Below are 22,466 nucleotides of genomic sequence, written 5' to 3' on the forward strand. Positions count from 1 at the left end.
ATTATGAACACTACCGCGTGCCCATTATCATACGCCAATGCCTGCACAAGAATTCTAAAGCTTTCCCGAAGTATTCAAAAATTTTTGTGCTCAACCCCATGATCGAAAAACCGACTCTGAAGTGAGTTCACCACTCCCCAACCACTGACGACAATGCCGTCAATATTATAGATCACTGCTTACTTTTTTCGGCAGTCCACTGCCGAAATTTTGTACACCAATGCCGGCTGTGAATTTCCCCTCGAAGATATCTAATTACAGCAATTAACACAATGAAATATTGAACATATAAATTGATAATACTGTATGTGTCATAGACATGTAAGATGATTAATTGCTATGTATTTAGGGGAGAGTGGCGTAAGACAGGATAATTAAGATTTGATAGTGATTATAAGCTAGGTCATAATTATATAAAAAATTTTTTCAATGGTAATTATATTGAAAGATAAATATCCCAAGAGTGTTGTACAAGTAAAGATGATTCGATATATCGAATCATCTTTACTTGTACAACACTCTTGAAATATTTATCTTTCAATATAATTACTATTGAAAAAATTTTTTAAAGATATAAACTTTATATAAGAAAAATGAAAAAAAGGCATTGAAATACAAAAATAAAAAATCACATTCTTATCTTACAACTTATTAAATTTTGTCTCAGAAATATATGCATTCACAAAGGAAATACTATAATTTAATACAAATGTTACGAGTGAAAAAATAAGATAAAATCATAAGAAAGTGGTAAAAAAAAATATAAATTGTAGTTTAACTCAATAAGCAGCTGCCTACTTCGCTAGCTCGTGAAGAATTTTCAACGATCAATGGATAATTTTCAACAACCACATCTAACGCGTATACTCAATTCCTGCATTCAAATCAAAGGATATTTCATCTTATCTCCTCACCCCCTCTTGCAGCAATGAAATCTGATAAATTATTTATTGTTATTTGCGGGCTTTTAAAAAAATTAAAACAAAATCATAGTGCATTTGATCAACGAAGACTGCATCAGAAGATTGCAAAATTGTATATTCTGTATACAATTACAAAAAAAAAGAAAATCGCAATCCTTTTGTAGAATAAAAGTAGGCATAAAAAAAAACTTAGATAGGATAGATTTTACGAGAAAATCGAAAGGAAGAAGAGAAGAAAAAGCCTGTGAATGGCCATCTCCACGATTTAGCTGATGATTTTTCGAGACGCCATACGCCCTCTCTACAACGTGAACATACACTATGATGCCAATGTATATACGTACAGTCGGTTAATACTTCGGAAAGCACGTCAATCACGTCTGTTGGCACACCTGGCGAAGGGATGAGTGCTAAGCGCGCGTACACGATTTTAAATTTTTCCCATCCTAACGGCTTACGCGCTATTCATTGAGTCGCAATTTATACGAGCGCAATGAAGACGAGACACAAATACTGAAATGTGGGGACAAATAAACAGTTTGTACTCGTACAAATAAATTGACTCACCGTTCGCTGATCGCTCCGTCCAGCTCCGGCTCGTAGTCTCAGCCGCTGCTTTCGAAGATCCAAGCTTCTCCTCCTCTCAATTCGTACTTGGCACAAACGCGCGACACTTGGTTTGTTTTCGGCACCCCCGATACTCACACCCGTCGAAAACTCGAAATACGAGGTTACGGGGCAACGGATGAGAAAACGCGATTGAACGCGCGACGCGACTTCGTGCCATCGCGACCGATTATTGTCGTCTGAGCGACACGAAGGATCCAAGATTCTCCTCACGACGATTCGTCTTGATTCATACTTGGCACGAACGCGCGAGCCTTCGTTTTCCGAACTCTCGAAACCCTCCTGGTGCTCACGCGTGTCAGAAACTCGGAATAAGAGGCAACGGAGAAGCTGCGAAACACGATTGAACGCGACACGACTTCGTACCGTGCACACGACGGATGTCGGTACAAAGGCGGACACTTCACTTTCGGCAGTCCACGACACTCTCGAAACACTCGCTCGCATCAAACACTCCTACGGGATGACGAGGATACGAGTTGAAATGCGCTGCGACGCACCGCGACCTTCCGCCGTGCTCCCTAACCAACCGACTGCTGGCACTGCGTAGCAGCGTGACTGGCGCGTGGCCACGTCACGCGCCTGCGCGCCGCTATCGCCGCCGCTACGCACATAGTACGCAGTGGCCGCAGTGCCAGCAGTCGGTTAGGTGGTAAGGTCGTGGCACGTCGCGGAGCAATTCAACTGGCATCTTCGTCGTCCCGTACGAGTTTTTGACGCGAGCGAGTGTTTCGAGAGTTTCGTGGAGTGTCGGAAGTAAAGTAAATTGTCGAGCGTTCGTCCCAACATTCGTCGTCAGTCGGATGCGAATGTATTGTGCGAAGTTGTGTCGCGTTTAATCATGTTTTGTATCTTCTCCGCTGCCTTATATCCCGAGTTTTTGACGCGAGCGAGTGTTTCGAGAGTTTCGTGGAGTGTCGGAAGTAAAGTAAATTGTCGAGCGTTTGTCTCAACATTCGTCGTCAGTCGGATGCGATGTATTGTGCGAAATTGTGTCACGTTTAATCATGTTTTGTATCTTCTCCGCTGCCTTATATCCCGAGTTTTCAACGCAAAAAAAAAAGATTATTGCAAGGAGCAAGTGCAAATCCTGCGAAGGAAATGCAAGCTCAAGCTGAAGAAAAATATATTGATAATTTTAGATTGCCTCCTCAATTATTTGATGAATTACTAAAATTAGTCGGACTTATTTATTACCAAAGAATAATTACAACTTACACATAATAAAAATTATATTAAGTAGAAAGCTAATTTAATATCAATATTTATATAATTTTACATTATATTGAAATTCATATGTGAAACACATTTTATACAATTTATAAAATGTTATATAAATAATATAGGTGTGCGAATAGTTAAAAGTCAAATGGTTAGAAAATTTCGAGTTGTCAATGATCGATTTCGAATCAATCGCCTATTTTGTTTGATTCATTTATATCTCTTACGATTAATCTTATATTAGTGCATACCAATTCTTATACCTGATTGTTTATCAATTTCCAAAACTTTTGAAACGTTTCTTATTAACTATTTAAAAATACGTGTATATAATCGTCGTTGTAAATTTGTTTCAACATTTTATGGGTTTGTATTATGATTTCATAGGATTTAGAACAAAATTTGAAACTGTTTCATATTTTCCAAAAAAATGCTCTAAAGTACTATCATTTTGATAGTAACATTATAATTTGTACAATATGTATTCAACATTTAACGGCACAATACATTTATTATCTATGGTATCTATTATGCATTTTTATACTTAGCATATTATTTTTTGCGCAAATGTTTGATTCGCACACCTTTAATAAATAGCTTTATACACAATTGAGCTTTATTGCCTGATATTTTAATTTTAATATCATTTCACAAATATATTTGCGAAGTAAATGCGTATATACACCATTATAAAGAGAAAAATCAAGATATTGTTGTCCAAGTTATCCTTTAATAACTGCAATCGGTCGCAGTTTAATGCATTTTTTGGAAATGCCAGCTGCGTGACAAGTATTAACAACATCTGTTACATTTTTATAAGATTCTGGTGCTTCTTCCATAACTAATTTTGGCGAAGCAACCCGAATAGATATGCCTAACTCTTCTAACTTTTCTAAAACTTGCGTATAATCCAAGTTCCTACGTGACTTTGCTCTTGAAAGAGCACGACCCTGTAAAGATATATATTTTTTGTATACAGGGTGTTCAATAATTCTTATCTCCACGTTTTACCATAAAAGATGACTCACCGACTGTACTTGTAAGGACTGTCATGTATGTAATTTATATGGTCCTTACAAGTGCAGTCGATAAATCATCTTTTATGATAAAACGTGGAGACAACCATTAATAAACACTTTCCATACTTTATCGTTACTTCTTTAGTGGAAAAATTTTAATGAAATTTTAATAAAACTTTGATGAAATTTTGGAACATTTTGACCAGTAATTTCATTAAAATTCTATGAAAAATTAATTAGTTTCAATAAAATTATTAATTTGTCATTATAAAGTACCTGCCATTTTTTGTTGCAAATTTAATAATATATCATTAATATGTTTCCCTTTTTTCATTGCAATTTCATAAAAATGCATGATAGTTTCAATAAAATATCATCGGGTTGTCATTACAAAATATTTGCAAATTTTCGTTGTTATTTGATGAAAATTCATTGTAATTTCCTTATTTTTTCATTAGAGTATTAATAATTTTTAGTTAAAATTTTATTACGTTTTTATTAAATTCTCGTTAAAATTATCTATTTTATTCTCATTAAATTATCTGTTTTTCGCAAAAACTTAACAGAAAGTAATCTTTTAAATACAATATAATTAAAATTTCGTTACACATAATTGAAATTTTATCAAAATTAAAATTTATTAAAACTTTCTACTAAGATTAAATGTAAATTTATATTATTTGCATAGAATTAATATAAATATATGAAAAATTGATGCAATTTGTGTACTTACAGCACCATGACATGTTGATCCAAATGTTTCTTTCATACCCTGTTCTGTACCAGTTAGAACATAACTGCATGTACCCATTGTACCACCGATTAAAACTGGTTGGCCTGTCAACTGATAATCTACAGGTATCAAAGGATGATGTGGTGGAAAGGCTCTTGTTGATCCCTTCAAGCAAAACATATGTTTTCTTATGTCTATTTACATCAGTATCAAAATTAAATTATTATTTAAATAATGTACATATATAATATACATGTATGTCTCATAAACACTCTTACCTTTCTGTGAACTAAAAGTGTCTTCTGTTTTCCCTCAACTATGTGCTCTTCTATTTTGGCAATATTATGAGAGACATCATAAATAACATGCATATCTAAGTCATCGGGGGACGAGTTGAATTGTTTTGCAAATGCCTATTAAGAAGCATATTGTATAATTCGTATTATTATTTTGTATTTCTATTAATTAATATTTATATATATATATTTTTTCAAGGTACCTGGCGGCTGAGGAATGTCATAGAACTCCTATTAACCCATGCAAAATTGGCAGCAGCTGCCATCGCTTTTAAATAATCTTGGCCTTCTTGAGATTGAATATGAGCACATGCAAGCTGCCTATCATTGGTTTCAATGTTATCACGTTTCATAGCTTTTTCCATTTGCACAAGTGCATCTGAAATATTTCGTACAAAATATGATATAATTTTCACAAAAACTTCTCCTTGGTGGAAAAATTTTAATAAAATTTTGATGAAATTTCGATGATGTTTTATTGAATTTTGTTTAAAACATTTTGATCGATAATTTCATCAAAGTTTTGTTAAAAAATTCATTAAATCTAATAGAAAGTTATTATTGTATCACACAAGGGACACCTTGTATATAAATATATGCAATATGTAATTTTTAACCTGTAGCAACTTGATGACCAAATCCTCTACTTCCCGAATGAATCATAACGCAAATTTGTCCTTTTTCTTCAATACCCATTTTATATGCAGCCCATTTATCATATATCTCATCTACGACTTGAATCTCTGCATAATGGTTTCCAGCTCCTAACGTACCTAACTAATATAAAATATATTTGTAATGTATATATTTTTTTGTTTATATATATATATATATACTTAAACAATATAATATTTTAGAGAATTATTATGTCATACTTGCGGAAGTACAATATAATATTTTAGAGAATTATTATGTCATACTTGCGGAAGTCCACGTTTCTTAGCCCTCATTGATACTTTTGATGGATCAGCATTAAGCATTCTTCCATATTCTTCACAATGTTCTTTATCCTCAGCCCAAATATAACCTAAATTCATTTTGTATAAACATTATGATTTTATCGATACATACTTATCATAACATTCCTTTATCTCACCTTCCCTCAAAGACCAATCCATTCCCATTTCTAACGCTTCTTCCAAATCCCGTGCATTCATTGGTATAATTCCTTTAGATCCAACACCAACTGGAATATGATCAAACATACTTTGTGCAAGTTGCTCCTAAAAAGAGAAACAATTTATATAATTATATATGCAGTGGATATACATACATATATATATATATATATATATATATATATATATAAATTAGACAATATATAAAATAATAAAAATAAATGTTTGTATAGAAGAAAATGCTATTTTTAATCACAGTAAACTTTAATGCTGAAAAATATAGCTATATAAATTTTTAAATATTGTTTAATTCTATAAATTACATTTATTAATGATTCTTGTAGTATCATTAGTAAAATTAATAATTAATTTAATTTGTGATGTAATTTCTAACTTGAATTTATAATTGCATTTCAAGACTGATAATCTATTAAGACATGTAATTTATAAAACACATAAAAATAAAAAAATTGATATAGAAATATTATTCAGCATAAAGATCCACTGTGATTAAAAATAACATTTCCTTATTCTTGTATTGTTCATATCTGTCATATCAGTTTAAATTTCATTTATTATTAAAAAGAAATATTAATTACCTTTACAGGTAAAACATCACTCTCGTATAAATTTGTTCGTAAAAGACGAACACCACAATTAATATCAAAGCCTACACCACCAGGTGATACAATTGATTTTGGATCGTCCATGTCAAATGCTGCCATATTACCTAAATATAATTTGTTCATTATTTTGATTGTTGTTTCATTTATTTGATATTTATTACCAGTTAATTATCACAAATTATTTTGGATTCTACATATTTGTAAACTACAAGAAAACTAAAAATAATATATTGTACCAATAGCAAAACCATATCCAGAGTGTACATCTGGTAATCCAACGGATCTCCATACAATACCAGGTAGTGCTGCAACGTTAGCAATCTGTTTCATTCCAGGAAGAAAACCACCAATTGCACCTGGCCGACACGCATTGCGCAACTCATCAAACATCAAACGCTCCAATGTGTTGTTCACATAAAAAACTCCTTCAACCTTAAAGCACAATTTGTTTATACAATAAGATAAACATATAAACAACAGTAATGAGCTTTAAAATTCTTGAATTGCATTCATATCCCTATATGTTTCTTAAGACTATTATAAACAATTCCAATTAATTTTAATCAATGGTTAAAACTCAACTGTAATTCATTAAAGTTGATTAAAATGACAATTAGATTGTGTTTTAGCTATGTATTAATAGTACTAAAAATCTATAATATATCCTAAATAGCATAAAAGTTCAAAATTAGAACATAAGACAACATAAAAACATCTTTAAATTATTTTTAAGACATCTAATATGCTGATTTTAGACATGGTGCTGTTTGGGATGCAACATAAACTGCAGATTTTTGTTATGGGTAATGCATGTTGAAGCATATTGTGTAAAGTATATTAAAGCATAGCTAATACCCATTTTTATATTTGTGTAATAAAAAAAAAAGATTACCTTCATGTTAGGTTGAAAGCCTTTTTTGATTCTCCAAGAATATTCATTAATTTTTTCCAAATATTTAAGTTCATCTTGATATTGTCTTACAACCATTTTTCTAAAATATAAGAAAATAAGATTGCATGTAATGTATAAGATGTAATAAATAAAGAGATAAAGAATATATACAGATAAAATAGATAAAATATAATTACATATTTTAAAAATAAAATAAAATCAATGTTTATAAACTATAACCTCTTATATTTGAGGTTATGTCTGATGCGATCATATTTAAAAAGAAACAAATTAATCTCACAAATTAAAAGCAAGTGTTTTGACAATATTGACATCACTCTCGATGTGCACGTAACCCAATACTTACACAAATATTCAACAATTCCTCTGAAATATTCGTTACAATACAACCGGTCTTTTGACAGCTTTCGACTGCTCCGAGCTGCTCTATAATAATAGGCAATAATTAACAATAATATGCAACAGCCTACAATCAGAGTCTAGCTATAAGACAACCTTGTCCACTTGTGAAAGAGAGAAAAAAAACAGAAAAGGAAAAGGTGGAAGAGAAAAAGAATGCGTAAATGTTAAGTGTTAGCGGAGAGATACCTGAGAGTGGCCGTTCCTTTTCCATAGGACAATCGAAACCCTGTACACTACCGCCAGTTTAAAATTAGTGTACTACATAGCACAACCATTTGGTAACATTGTCGATGAAATCGGTAAATCGAAAAATGAATGTGGTTCGAGACTATGCTAAAATAATATGATAGAGATAGCATAGCTATAATACATCCATGTATATTTTCAATAAATAACATGCACCTTCTTCGATACTATTTCATAGTACGATGTGATATAGTAGCGCCCAAAAATGATCAATCAAATCGATATCGATCGATGTCGTGGGGGACTCATTTTATTTTATTTTACTCTTTCTCTCTCTCTCTCTCTCTCATATATATATTTTTTTATTTAAAAATTATTTTAATCTGAGACGTGTTTTCATAAAACACGAAGTAACAATAATTTGCATCGTAATTTGAAAAATGAATGAACGCAAAGAGCGGAATATGTAGTGTCGATCTTGACGCGTGAAGTTAACTGCGCGGCGGGAGACGAAGCCGCTTCTCGCTGCATCTTCACGTCTTACTTACGGAACGCGGTGAACGCGGGGCGGATCGGCTTCGTCATCGCGGCTCGTTTAACAGGTGAGTGAATTGATATTTACTGCCAATTCGATCGTCGCGTAATGCAGATTCGATGGCCGCACATGAAGCACGATTGCGGCACGAGCGCGGCATCGATCTTGACGCGTAAAGTCGACCGCGCGGAAACGAAGCTAACTAGCCATTTTGATTCGCATTTTCGTTTCATTGCAGAAAGCGATGCAGATCGACGGAGCGGGAATGGCGCCGCAGCTTGTTTAATGGGTAAGAGAAACTAAAATTGTGTAATAGATGATGTTCACATATCGACAATCCATAAACGCGTATTTCGCAATAATTAATCGATCGAAGATTTATTGCGCAAACAATTGACAATGTGACTATTATGGTATCAGATTGCATGTACCCATACAGCATAAAATATCTTAAAAATATTTTTAAAATATTTTATTCAAAGATTTAGATATTTTTTAAATAGTTCACAAATTATTTTAAAAATATTTCTATGTCCGCTAGTTTCTGTGAAAAGAAAATATTCTAGACATAATTGGTGAAAATCTTTTCAAAATATTGTTAAAATCTTTTTAAAAAATTTTATTTTTGTTAAATCTTGAAAATCGCATAACTATTTTAATAGATATTTAATTGAAAATCGACTAAAAAATTCTGCCCGCATAAAAATTATGAATCACTAATTCTTTTAAGTGATACTTCAATTTGAATTTTATGTTTCTAGGTTATAGAATCATTGTAATTACGTGACAAACCGGCAACTTAAACGTTCTGGGAAGAAGTGGAGATCTGGGGGAGGCATCGAGCACCAGCGGAGCAACCTTCGGGTAAAAATAATTTTTTTCTTTATTGAAAGTCGAATTTTAAATGTTTGATATGAGTATAAAAATTAACTTGAAATATTAATTATTTTGAGCACAGTTTTAATTATCTCTTATGTGTTTGTGTTACAGTATCATCGCAGCTTCGTGGCTGAATAACTCCGGTCGTTGCGCATCGGAACTGTGAGTGACTAATTTTTTATAATAGGATAAGTCCCGGTCTTCAATAAATGTAGTAAGCCTTAAGCCTTAAAAAAATTGACCTATCATAGTTGAATATGAGGAGAATAATCGATCATGATTGATGAATTTCTTACAGCTTAAGGCTTACAACAGTAATTGCAGACCGGGACTTACAAATCTATAAATTTTCTTTTACAATATGTTCATGTAGTAGACACGTAATTTTATTTCTCGCCCGGTATTTACGGGGACATATTTGAAATCTCGCATAATTTATGTCTGAAGTATCATGAAGCATGCGATCGACGTGGGTAATCGCTGTAATTACGAGTCATCAAAAAACACGGCGGTTCGTATGAACCGAGCATTACCGCGTGTACACTGAATACGGTAATCGCGCGTACATTTATAATCGCACTTTCAGAAACCTCAATAAACAGAGTTACATCTATTTCGTAATCGTTAAGAATAAAGAGAGAACATCGTATTTGCTTTAATCGAGAAAACTTACACGCAATCACTATGACGCGTGCAGTGTAATCAGTGCAATAAGAAAAAAATGAACTGCATTTTCTAGGAAAGTCTTTTCTTTCACGTGATTCATTTTGCTTGAGAAGTAATTTATATTGGAGAAAAAAGTCATCAAACGAAAGGTAGTCACTTTAACGGTATTTCTTATTACATTTCTATGTTAATATTACTTTAATATATAAATTTATTTTAATTTCTTTTCTCTCTTTAAAAAAGCGACATTTTTCTTTCTTTATAATTTTCCTGAAACACACTATATATTTTTTTTCCTTATTTATTATTCGATACATATGAGAACAAAACGTCTTTATATTTGTTATTTGCACTAATTTCTTACTTTAAACATTTTTTTTGGAAGGGGTATCTTGACACTAAGCGGAGACAAGATGTTTAATTCTTTGCGACCTGTATTTCTCCCTCATTTCCATTTATAAAATAAGAACACAAAATCGCTATGCGCACACGATGCGCTGTGTCTCGTCAGGGCGTAATTACGTAAATGCAAATACTTTCTACGGTGCAACGGTACGAAGTTGAAAATCATAATCAAGCATACGCACAAAGCTCACACGTGCAGCAGTCGCCAAAAAGAGAAGATACGATTCCCTAAAATTAATACGCGGTCCAGATATTAATATACATGAAACTCGTTCTTGCGGTCGTACGTTTTCCGAAGATGATCACGTTGCCGTTGAATAACGATAATCAACGTGGGTCAGCTGCGCGCTACCAGTTATTTGTGGTTTCTTCACCTTTCCTTTTTTTTTCTTTATTTTCTTCTTGTTCTTTCTTTTACGTCTTCGAGTCAATGAGTGACATTCTCGGCATAGTGCACGAGCGTTTAATGTGTGGTCAAAACTGGTGCGGTTCGATGCTCCGCCTATAGGTGCACCACTAAAAAAAAATTAATTACTCGCGTGGAGAAAACTAGGTCGCACGGTAATGATCTTTCGGCGAGAGATTGGTATCGGTGATAGCGGGAACAGAGAGAGAAAGAGAAAGACAATGATCGTGTATCAAATAATTTTATGATTTTATCAATGTCGAAACAATGAAGTAATGATGAAGTTAATGGCATTATTACTACATCAACGTAATCAAGATCGTTTCTCCACAACGATCAGTGAATTGCAATGATGAGTGATCATGTTACGCTTTAACATTCTTTTCAAAATAAATTATCCAATTTTTGTTCCGTGCAATTAAAAACTGTGTATATTTCCATGCAAAATGAAAGAAATTAAATTAATGAGCAACATCTCGACATAATTTGAGCAGAATGCGTGCTCGGAATTTAATTATACTAGACAAAACAGGCGCGCGCTACAAAGCTTCTAATATTATATAATTTCATACAAATTACAAATTGAATATTATATTATTAATCCCTCAACACACACGTCAAAATACGCGATGACAGCCATTCACGAAGCAAGCGCTGAATGAAATTAATCAACACATCGGAAAAGCGACAACAATAAACTTCGAGCTTTCAAGTATCGATACAATACACTTTTTCAGACAATAATAATATAGATTTCAGCTTTTCGTGATAAGTGTAAAAGACATTGCAATTTGTCACAAACAATTTTTGCGCTCAAATACATACATGTACAATTACGGTATACGAAACGGTATTAGAGACCGTTGTAATGTGCATCTGATTTCTCATCACGTTATCGGTTGAATGAGGAGAACATGTCTCATTAGGCTTAGCGTCTAACCAGCTAATCAGCTGGATTTAACCACGATTTTTGCGCAGGCCGCGGGTTGACAAAAACACCCCAGAAAGTGCGTCTCCTTTAAGCGACTTGTATGCCGTGTGACTATGGCTTGTAAGATACAAGTGTCGTATATTAATCGTGGTTAAGAAGACTTATAATTAGTCGACATTAAACGTGCGTTAAACGTGACAAAAAGTGGCAGGTTCATTCGCAACGAGCTCGCTATCGATCCCGTATCCATTGCGTCCGAACTGCTAAATCGTTATTTCGTGAATCAAGTGTAACAAGCAATGTCTCTTACATATGCCACGAAGAAGATGCTTGTAGTGATATAAAATGCTTCTTTATGCTAAATTTCTTTGGTTTTTTATGTATAATTCTTATTTTTACCAGACAAAATAGACACGTGCTACAAAGCTTCTAATATTACATAATTTCATACACATTACAAATATTACATTATTAATCCCTTAATACACCTAGCCAAAATACGCGATCTCCGCGATAATAGCCGTTCACAAAGCAAGCGCTGAATGAGATCAGTCAGCACATTGGACAACAATAAACTTCGAGATTTCGATTATTGATGCAATGCATTTTTTTAGATAGGGGGAATGAAAAACTGTTGAAAACTTTAAAGCTATAAAATTAAATGCAACGTGAACAACGAATTGCTCAGACACAAAAAAATCAGTCGCGTTTTTCTGACCGTTCTCATCCGTCTGATCCATAAAACGGATGCTCACAACTTTTTAATTGTCTTATTTATCTTCATTAAGAATCGTAAAGATGGTTAACATCGGAATAAAAATTGTTCTTTAAGTTTCAAAGTAATTTTGCAAAAACGTTGAAGCGTTAATAATTTCAAAGATACAGGTACGTTAAAATAAAAATTTTTGCTACTTAAAATTTCGAACTTACTTTGATACTAAATACTAATAATGAAGTCTGTTTAATTTTTAATTTAATTTCAAATAAAATTAACATAGACAATCAAAGAACAAGACTTCGTGACATACAATCAAACTCTTTCTTCAAAAAAAGTATATTATTATAATATTTCATACTTGTTTTTTTTATATCAATTTTTGCAAATTAATTAAATTACTTTCTTTCGAATTTTTTAAAACATTTAATGAAAATTTCTGTTTTCTCTTTCTTTCTTTTTGATTAGAACAAGAACAGATTATATGTTAACTGTACTTATCAATTATTTGCGCCGTATTATCCTCCTTTGAAGGATAATGTCAATCTCAAAGAATCGTCGAAGTGAATTCGTGGAGAGACGTAACCTTTCGATTTGTCCCCATACGTTGTTCTCCAAAGCAAGTCACGTGCGAGTTCCACGCGTTCTTACGGACTTGCGTAACGTTTAATCGTCCGGCGTTGTGGGAAAAAGAGGGCTACACGATCACGGCGTTGCACGTCAACTCGTCGATGTGAAGAATGCATCGCGATCCGTTCGTGATTTCAAGTTTGTTTCGGTCATTTTAGCACGAAATGTCGCATGACAAATAGCCTCTGGCCGGAAATTTTGCATGCTTCCTCCTTTATAAAACAGGCACGTTAATTCTCCATTTTTCACAACCGCCTAAGAAAAATCTCCCTTCTGGAAACTACTGATACGCGATGCATTTCTATATATGCAATACGTGATATTTTACAATAAAAATTTGAATATACTAAAGTAGAACACATATATAATGAAATATTGTGACCAGGGTAATAAAGAGGGTGAACATCGGTCTAGCTCATCGTATAGAGGGAAACGCAACGAAACTTCACGAAGGCAACAATATTATACCGATCCTTTTTCTTTCTTCTTATCGTACTTCTTTTTTGTAAGATATCTAACATTCAAATAGGTCGATAAATCACTAATTGAAGTATAGTCTGATATAAAGCAATCTGTTAGAGCAATTGGGTCAATTAGATCAAGATAACCGCGGTGGATATATTTTAAAAAGAAAAATCAAGTTGAGAACTTTTGTTCGTTTATACAATGATTTATATTCCGCTTCTGATTTATCTACGAAAAATAATCCAATATACATGCGAGAGTTTATTTCGAAGAAAGGGGCTGCTGACGGCAGCCTTTACCTAAGTGAATTTTTCCGGTCCCCCTATTACGGTTTATATGCGACGTTTTGTATGCGTTCGGGATTTTCTATCGTCAATTCCGTGATACGAAATATGAAGGGTGCGATTCAAGCTCGAGTGTGCGGTAATGTTACATCTGTGTCAGCAAGGGGTGGCTTTTCTTTCGGATTGGCTGCTCACGGAGACGTCACGTCACGCTCGATTCAGTCCGTTCTTGGACTTTGCTGTCACGTATATTCGATCGTTTATGTTTCGACAAAGATGGTAGATTTTGTCGGGGGAAGTCTGTTACATCGCCGCGGGATAGCATAGTTTTATTACTCGATGGAAAGTCATCCGCACCCCAAATATTCTTTCTCACAAGTAGGTCTATTAACTTGGCAAACATTATATCGTAACATTTTTCCCTTCGTGTAAATTACTATTATTATTATTAATTACTGTTATTATAAGTATTTAAATATCAATGCGATATAATTGAATTATACTTTCGATTCTCGATTTCTTCGCATCCCTTTCTGAAGCCACTCTCTAGTATCGCGCGGAATATGCTCACGTCGGCACGGTGCAGCTGAAAGATAAGTTACCACGTTATCTTATTGGCCCATATCATTCTGTTCACGTGCGAACGCGCTCCTTTGCCGCAAAAAGAGGCGCCGTATGTTACAGCCTAAATCGGAGCAGGGTAATCCCACGAACTCCCTTCCTAGATCGTTCGTGAATCGCGCTCATGCGCCTTGGGAGCGATTTTGAAACGTCGGAAGAGTGTGAATGGAACGACGACGACGACAACGACGACGACGACGACGACAACGACGACGGCGGTGGTGGCGGCGGCGGCGACAGCAACGTCAACGTGCGAGGCGCGAGGGAAAGAGGACAAACTAAGAGGACTCAGTCTGGCCGCGCGCGTCTGCGATCACTGTCGACCGTTGTTCTTGATGGCTAAGACGCGGTTCCGAGCACCGTGCTGCTGAACGAATCGATCGTACACCGTATATTACGATAATCAAGCCTTGGATGAAAAAGAAGGGAAATAAACGACTCGCGACTGGCGAATTACATGGTAATCGTCAAATCTGAGCGCAATAGAAAAATTCCGTCCCCCGAATCTCATTGTTATTTCAACCACCTGCTCGCCGTTAAAAGCTGTCAGAGCAAATGAAACGAAGAACGTGCTTCGAAGCGAGTAATTCCGAAGTAAAGGCGCTTTGAAAATTTCTGTGCTCTCGCGAATTTGATCGCGAAAGAATACGACGTAAGAGGTAAGTACATCTGTTAATTATACTAATTAAGGATTTTAAGAAAAGTTTAATTAAGGAGCAATAAATAAATCCTTTCGTCTATGTAATGCATAACAATAAAAAGTCATGTTCCTTTTCATTTATCAAATAAATAAGATTTATTTCTATTTTCATATTTTTAATTCTTACGCTAAATTGATAATTATATCGCTGATAAAAATTTTGATCTTGTAAAACAATTTTTGAAAACGGAACGAAACTGTCGATCTCGTTGGCTGTGAACGAAGTAAAATGCAGCCATTCATGTTTTCCTAGTCCACTTCCACGGAAAAGCTGGGAATACATTTTACGATCCGCCTAGAAACGTTAAAATAGTTTCGAATATATAAAAGCGCGAGGACCAGCGTCGCGGTTTGACGGTGCGCGAGACCGAGAACTAGACGATAGATAAACGACGATCAGTCTGGCGAATGATGCCAAGAAAGAGATCGGGGATCGCACGTGACGTACGAGATTAAACGGTGCAAGGTACTCGGGAGCCTCGTGAATGATTCTCAGAGTGTAGTTGTGTCACGTGCCCAACGGAAAGGCAAACCAATAAATCACGATCCTGGGTCCTCACGTGCGCGAAACAGACAGCAGATTAACGAGACTATAATAGCGTACAGAAAAACGCAAATTTTATATGTAAGCAAAAGTTTACATGTAAAAAGATTTAGTTGGCAAAGCTCTTTATAATAAGTATTTACAATACATTATTTTCCTTTTTAATGTTATTGATATATAGATAGATATGAAACATACACCTCTTATCTTTTGTATGCAGGATAGATAACAGCTCAATTTCCCATTAGTATTCGCGATTAAGATTCTCTGGTACAAGCGAATATTCAGATTCATGAATGTTAGATGCGAGAAGGGTTGTATTCAAATTTACTAATCATCCATGAGAGTTTGGGAATCTATCGTCGAACTAATGTATTCCGCGTTAATGAAGTGCGAGGCATGTGATAAATTTTCCATGAAGCGTGAATTTAGGGCCTGTACTATTGAATTATTCAAGGTTTTGATCAGAATTGTTCAATTATTTTCCAGATTTCTATTGTTTTCTTCGAAATAATTGTAATCCGACATTCAAATAGTTCCATAATACATTCATATTGGCTGAAAACCGAGCAAACGAGCGAATGTTTAATTCACCCGTTAACCAAGTTAGAGATGAACGCGAAAGATGAGTCGCGTAATATGGTCCAATTACTCGGCAGACTACAACGTGATGAAGAGTATTCGCAGAATGACCAATGAATTTTGCAAAAGCAAACGGGCATCTGCACACTCAGTGAAAATAGTTCTGACGACTATATAATTTGACAACTCTGAAATTTAAATACTTTTGCCATTAGTTTTACAAAATAAGAAGAATCAAAGTAATACTAAATATTAAAAAGATATGGTCACTGTAATAATTTATGTGCATTATTAATTAATAGTGAAATAGCGACTCAATTACATTATGCAATTATATAAACTTTATACAAACAAGATATGGCAATTACATTTTTCTAGTTTACACAAATATATATTTTTTTTTTAATGAAAAGAGAAAATGCCATAATAATTAATTAATCTTTTACTATGGTATACTTTTTGCATTAATCATATATTTCTCGTTGAGACTATTTTGTGCAGATATATAGGTCGATAAGGCCTATTAAATTTTCATGTACGACCAGAATAATTATAAGAGCAGTGAAGCAGTCATGATGTAGTATCCTAAGTGCTAGGAATAAGAACGAAGGATCCTGAGTTTGAATTTCAGTTTGCTCATTTTTTCTGTCACCTATATTTGTGCAACTATTTTTCTGTATTTATCCAACGAATGGGATTACTATATTATTTTAGTTGATATAATTTATTTATTATTTTTATTAAAAAACTTTATAACGTATAAAGGCGCTTTTTATCCTTGAATTTTTAGTTGCTAGTATGACAATTTTCTCTGAGTGTAGACCCAGATTTTTAAACATCTTCCAGATATTAATTGCTCCCAAATTCAATTTTTGATTCGATTGCTTGAATTATTTTTATTCAAGTATTTTTATTGACTAAGTAAATAGTTTTCAGAATAAACAAAAAATTATATTTTTCATTATTTTATTATTGTACATTAAGAAACTTAATTATTGTCAAAATAATCACACACTAAGTGATTGCTTTAGTTGCATATGTGTATTTGCTATAATTTTATTTCGATAGTTCTTCTTTTCATGTAAATAATCATGAACGGATTAACGATATATGTACATAATATTAATCTTCACGGCTAGTAAGCGTACAACCATTTACAGACAATAATTGTCGCGTTACTGGTCACGTAAAACCACTGCCTTAAGTATCTACGTGATATAACTATTATGTAGCGTAAATAGGCAAGATACGCACGTTTCCGAAAACAATGAGTCATTTGCGCGTTTGCGACAATTGCCGCGCATTGTCTAAGCGAGTTATTCCCGCGGCGATTTGCCGCGATATCGCTAACAATGCCGACATTAATTTGTCACTGCCGTTCGGCGGGATAGATCGGAGAAGACTGATTAGAAAATCTGAACGTCAAGTTGAGATTGAAGGCATAGGTCCGGTGAACGTATGCGACGTTGACGCAACGTGTAGAGGCGTGCCTAAAATCCTCTATGTAACATTTTATGTGACACAGATTCGAGATCACCTTTCTTGAAAGCCAATAGTCATGGTCGTGGTGAGTCACGCATCACCTATATCGAGAACGATCATTCGTTTCCTATAACAACCCTATAAGCACACAATGTTTCTAACATATTATGCAAATGTTATTAAAAATTGAAATAATATTAAAATAGTATTCCGAGAATATTATTCAATATTTTTAATGTTATTTTAATATTAATTAATTGGAAATATTGTATTAATGTTATATGTCCGTATTTACATAATATTCGTGGTATATTACTTTAATATTTGTGGAATATTTAAAAATGTTCTATAAATATTATTCTGATCGAAAGTTAATTATTACGCATAAAATTCACAAACTTATAATTATTACATTCAAAAGTTATAATATGCCCGATAATTTAAAATATTAAAATACTAAAATATTAAATAATATTATCTACTTCTTTATATATTAATATTCATATGTTAGTATATATTATTAGAAGCGGACGTATAACCACTTCTTAGCAATATTTCAGAAATATTATTTAATGTAAAAATAATATTACGTGCTTATAGGGAATCGGCATCGTGCGTTCATGCGAAACTGTAGAAGAGAATTTTTCTTCCATTTCTTTTCTTCTTTTTCTTCGAAGTTGTTGCGTCACTCGTTGCAGTCGCGTGAAACAGATAGATTGCTGATATTTTACTACAAAAGTTAGACAAAATATACGGAGCAAATATCGTATACGGAGCATAATGTGCTCTTGTTGATACGCATTTCTACATTATGGCCTTCGTAAACTTCTCAATATTTGTATTGTGAGGGAGTGACTTTATTGTCTTGCGCAAGACACAATTGAACGAAGAGTTTGATAAAGCTATTCGCAACAGACTTTCTATTGCAGAGAGAAGAGCGAGTCTTATTCTGACGAATTCTGTCGCACGACTTTCAGTCCGAATATAACTGAAAGGCACCCGAGAGAAAAGAAGCGTCTCGTTTTTCTTCAATGAAATCTATCACATTCCTCCCGATGCAATGTGATAAGATCTAGTACACGCAGCTAATAGCTAGGGTTGCGCAAGTTTCTCTCTGCATCCCGCGACTTTTCCCGCAAAGGCCGTAAATTTTTATCGTGCAAACGCATGTTAAGCGTACATTACATGTCTAAGCACGCTTTAAATGCAAATCGGCGTTGTGACATAACGTTTAACGTTGCTTAAGCCAAGTGTTCTTTTGCGTATCTCCTTTTTTAAACGGAATAGCACGCATGCTTTTCCATTTCGCCTATAATAAACAATTAGCGTTTTTATTTGGGTGAATAGTTAACCAAACCCAAGGGAGGCAATGAAGAAGAAATCGGCCGTCTAAGGAATAATTATTGCCGATTATTAACAATCGTGCCTGATAGAAAAAATTGTGATGCATCTCACACTCGATTTCTTCTATATAACTTTTCCTTTCCTTTCCTAGCTAAATATAGTGTCAATAGTGCATTCTGCATGCGTTCCACATATATAATAGAGAGGGTACGTACGCATGTGTGGTGTACCGTGCGTGAGTGCCCCTGGCGAATTGTAACGTAAATGACCTGAGGCGTTCGACCCACGGAAGAACTAGAAATAAAAACACAGAGTATGCTACATTGCTTTCTCTCTCGACTTTGATATACAGTTAGTGCCCTGATTACAGTTTTTAAAAGCATTTATCTAAAGCGGTTTCTAGGGACTCTCAATATTATTGCACAATTATTATTAATCGTCTGGAGAATATTTTGAGTTTGTTTTAATTTAACTAAAGGAATATTGTACAATATTATTGATTGCCTAAGGGCAGGTTAACGATTTTTGCTTATTGTTAGTAACAATATGAAATAAAAATCTCGCACAGATCCGAAAGCCGCTGTTTAAAAAAATATTTATTATGCGACATTATGAATTAAAATACTTTTAATTAAATCTCGAAAAATTTATGCATCTCTGTTGTCTCTATATCAATAAAATAAAATTGCGATAAAAGATGTTCAAGTATAAATAAAATAATAGTATAACCTATTATATATTTATTAGCAAAAAACGTTTCTGATAAGCTCAGAAACAGGAAGAACGTTTATTTGCAATTCTGTGGCATAAAATAATCGCAGAAAATTTATTTAGGCCAAGCGGAAATGGTCGATTAGAATATCGCACTTGTTACATGTACCTATTACAAATTGGTTCTACGCTTACTTTAATTTAATTTAATTGATTTTTTAATTCATTTTTAATTAGTTTTTTAATTAATTGTTTAATTAATTTCTTCAAACTTTAATGATTTGCTTCAAATTATTTATAAATAACATAAATAATATTCCATAATTGTACAATTTTCATCTTTTGCTATTATTAAAAAATAGCTTCTTTCCATTGCACAAGAAGTTTGTGGCATTTTGCCAGTAAAAAGTTGTAAATCTCAACGTTTCGTCTGTCATCTTTCTCGCGCACCTTTTCGGCAACTTGATCGCTCGTTTCCACTCTAATGAGCGGTTCATTAGCCACAAGGCGGTCTTAAATTGCGGACATAGCGTGCAGATCACTTGCGAATCCACGAAAATTAGCTCTGCTTAATGCGTCGTCGAATGAACAAGATGAATGGGACCGGCGATTGTTCGGTGACGTAATAAATATACTCTTTTGAGCATTTTAATATTCTTTACGACCTCGATCTCGATACGCCTTTCACAATTTCCTTCGTATAATCGATAAAAATAAACGTCGAATGAATTAGTATGATACACACTTAATCATATTTATTTATTGTTACAAAAAAGATCTTGTGCTAATACTTAAAAAAATGTTTATAGATGCACTGAAATATTCTCATTATAACTTACGTTTAGCAGACAAAGCAGATTGCACTGATTGTGAGAGAAAAAAAATTATTGCAATTATCATAATTTAAATATAATTTATGGTCGGTATTAATTATATATTTATAATTCTAACCGTGAAAACTATAATTGTTATTACGTAAATAGTAATTTTATGTTAAAAATTTATTTTTTTTTATTATAATTGTGCATTTACTGTATAGAAAAATGTTTATTTTATTTTTTCATTCATACCTTGCTACTTTACTATATTAATACGGGCGGTAAAACTGCTTTTCTACGTTCTGCAGGCGATAATATAATTATTCTCTTAAATAATAGAATATCAATGAATTGTGTTGAAACGACACAACGTCACAAAATAATATAATATTTAATAATAATTTATTGAATGTATAAAGATTTACATGGAAAAGAAAAAAACAAAAAGATTATATAAACGGAGGCATTAACAAAACTGTTGTTACAATGCATTAAACAAAAAGCTAAAAAAATAATAGATTTATTGTAATGCAAATTATACGTTGTTATAATTATTGGCTATAAATAGTTATGAGAAATAATTTTGAACATGCGCACATAATTTATCTTCTCTGAGTTGCAAAATTGAGCTTTCTAAATATCTTCGTAGACATTTGCTTCCATCAATCTTTCAAATGTCACTTGACGAAACCAATTTTGACACGAATAGTCTGTCGTGCTGTTACACACTCTACCACAAAAAAAGTCCATAAATTTATCAACCGCCAACGATGAAAAGTTACGATTATAAATCACAAACGACAAATCTGAAACAAACGATTTGTATGAAAATGAATCAATCGCGCTTGCAATCAGAGCTTCTCTCTCTCTCTCTCTCTCTCTCTGGACAATATGTGCATCAAAGCAGAATGAAAAAAGAACGTTTGTGGATCAGATTAGTCAACCGTAATTAGCGTCACGAGTTTCGCGCGCTGTTGGGCTCGCTGTCAAAACGTCAGCCCGGGGGGACACCCAGGCGCGATCGCTAACGAATCGTTGCGTCGCCCCCCGGTTTCGTAAGAAAATGTAAATCGAAGTTGAAATTCTCTCACCGCGTGGTCACCTCCGGGCAAGTTTCTCTGTTCCACCAGCTTAACCCTGGAGCTCACTCGTGACTCGATGCGTAAATACGCGCACAGGCTACTACCTACACGTGGACAACTTATTTTACCTCATGAAGAGTGCTAAATCAAAATAGATTTTACTCTTTTTACATAGATAAATATAATAAAGATAAATAGAGCCACTGCGTCGCTCTCTCTTAAAAAGTTGTCTCGTACTTCCGTGAGCACTCCAGAATATAACACTTAATCCAAATTTAACGCCCGTATCTTATGCTCGATGGCTCATTGATATGACACGTAATGAGATAATTCACTTGCCATAATGCAATAAAATACATTTTAATGAGTCTCAAAATTTGACCTCAGTATTATATGCAAGAAACATTAAAGTAATATTTAGAAATGTTAATTTTATGTGTATTTAAAAAAATGTTTAAATAATATTGTACAAACATTTCAAAAAGATTACTTGATATATAATGTGAAACATTGTTGAAATGTTTTAGAAACATTATCTGCAGGTCATGGTTAAAGTTTATTCATTGATTATTAAGTAGATTTTATGCTTTCTGGATCGGTAT

The 22,466-nt window shown here is 33.7% G+C and overlaps 2 protein-coding genes across 7 annotated transcripts in view; one reads left to right on the forward strand and one right to left on the reverse strand.

Annotated features, from left to right (window-relative positions):
* Positions 1 to 2,726: 2,726 nt before the first annotated feature.
* Positions 2,727 to 8,082, reverse strand: LOC105203762 (RNA-splicing ligase RtcB homolog). Of its 4 annotated transcripts, none has more exons than XM_026131319.2 (12): positions 8,065 to 8,082; positions 7,823 to 7,902; positions 7,456 to 7,555; positions 6,800 to 6,995; positions 6,537 to 6,667; positions 5,916 to 6,042; positions 5,740 to 5,846; positions 5,437 to 5,596; positions 5,023 to 5,198; positions 4,802 to 4,936; positions 4,524 to 4,688; positions 2,727 to 3,721 (listed from the first exon to the last, which is right to left on the reverse strand). In XM_026131319.2, the coding sequence occupies exons 3-12, from the start codon at positions 7,549 to 7,551 to the stop codon at positions 3,494 to 3,496; spliced, it is 1,521 nt and encodes a 506-aa protein (XP_025987104.2). In that variant the 5' UTR covers positions 7,552 to 7,555; positions 7,823 to 7,902; positions 8,065 to 8,082; the 3' UTR covers positions 2,727 to 3,493. The 4 variants fall into 4 exon arrangements, with proteins under 4 accessions (XP_025987104.2, XP_025987103.2, XP_039303267.1 ...); XM_026131318.2 differs by having other exon boundaries at positions 7,972 to 8,076; XM_039447333.1 differs by lacking the exon at positions 8,065 to 8,082 and adding an exon at positions 7,972 to 7,990 and having other exon boundaries at positions 7,823 to 7,897.
* Positions 8,083 to 8,553: 471 nt separating this feature from the next.
* Positions 8,554 to 22,466, forward strand: part of LOC105203761 (guanylate cyclase 32E) — a 31,271-nt gene continuing 17,358 nt past the window's right edge. Inside the window, exons 1-4 of one of the 3 annotated variants that reach the window (XM_039447313.1) lie at positions 8,554 to 8,666; positions 8,838 to 8,888; positions 9,361 to 9,463; positions 9,590 to 9,640. The gene's annotated coding sequence lies outside the window, so the exon portion shown is untranslated. Of the gene's footprint in view, positions 8,667 to 8,819; positions 8,889 to 9,360; positions 9,464 to 9,589; positions 9,641 to 14,895; positions 15,261 to 22,466 lie in introns of those variants that run through there. The other 2 variants (XM_039447317.1, XM_026131316.2) reach the window with 2 other exon arrangements.

Source organism: Solenopsis invicta, chromosome 1 (genome assembly GCF_016802725.1).
Source record: "Solenopsis invicta isolate M01_SB chromosome 1, UNIL_Sinv_3.0, whole genome shotgun sequence".
In the NCBI taxonomy this organism is placed as follows: Eukaryota; Metazoa; Arthropoda; class Insecta; order Hymenoptera; family Formicidae; genus Solenopsis; species Solenopsis invicta.

Coding starts and splice junctions, on each gene's coding strand:
- LOC105203762 (XM_026131319.2), bottom strand. CDS start 7,551: ATGGTTGTAAGACAATATCAAGATGAACTTAAATATTTGGAAAAAATT. Junction 5,847..5,915: donor GGATTGGTCTTTGAGGGAAG/GTGAGATAAAGG, acceptor AAATGAATTTAG/GTTATATTTGGGCTGAGGAT. Junction 5,199..5,436: donor TGGTCATCAAGTTGCTACAG/GTTAAAAATTAC, acceptor GAAATATTTCAG/ATGCACTTGTGCAAATGGAA.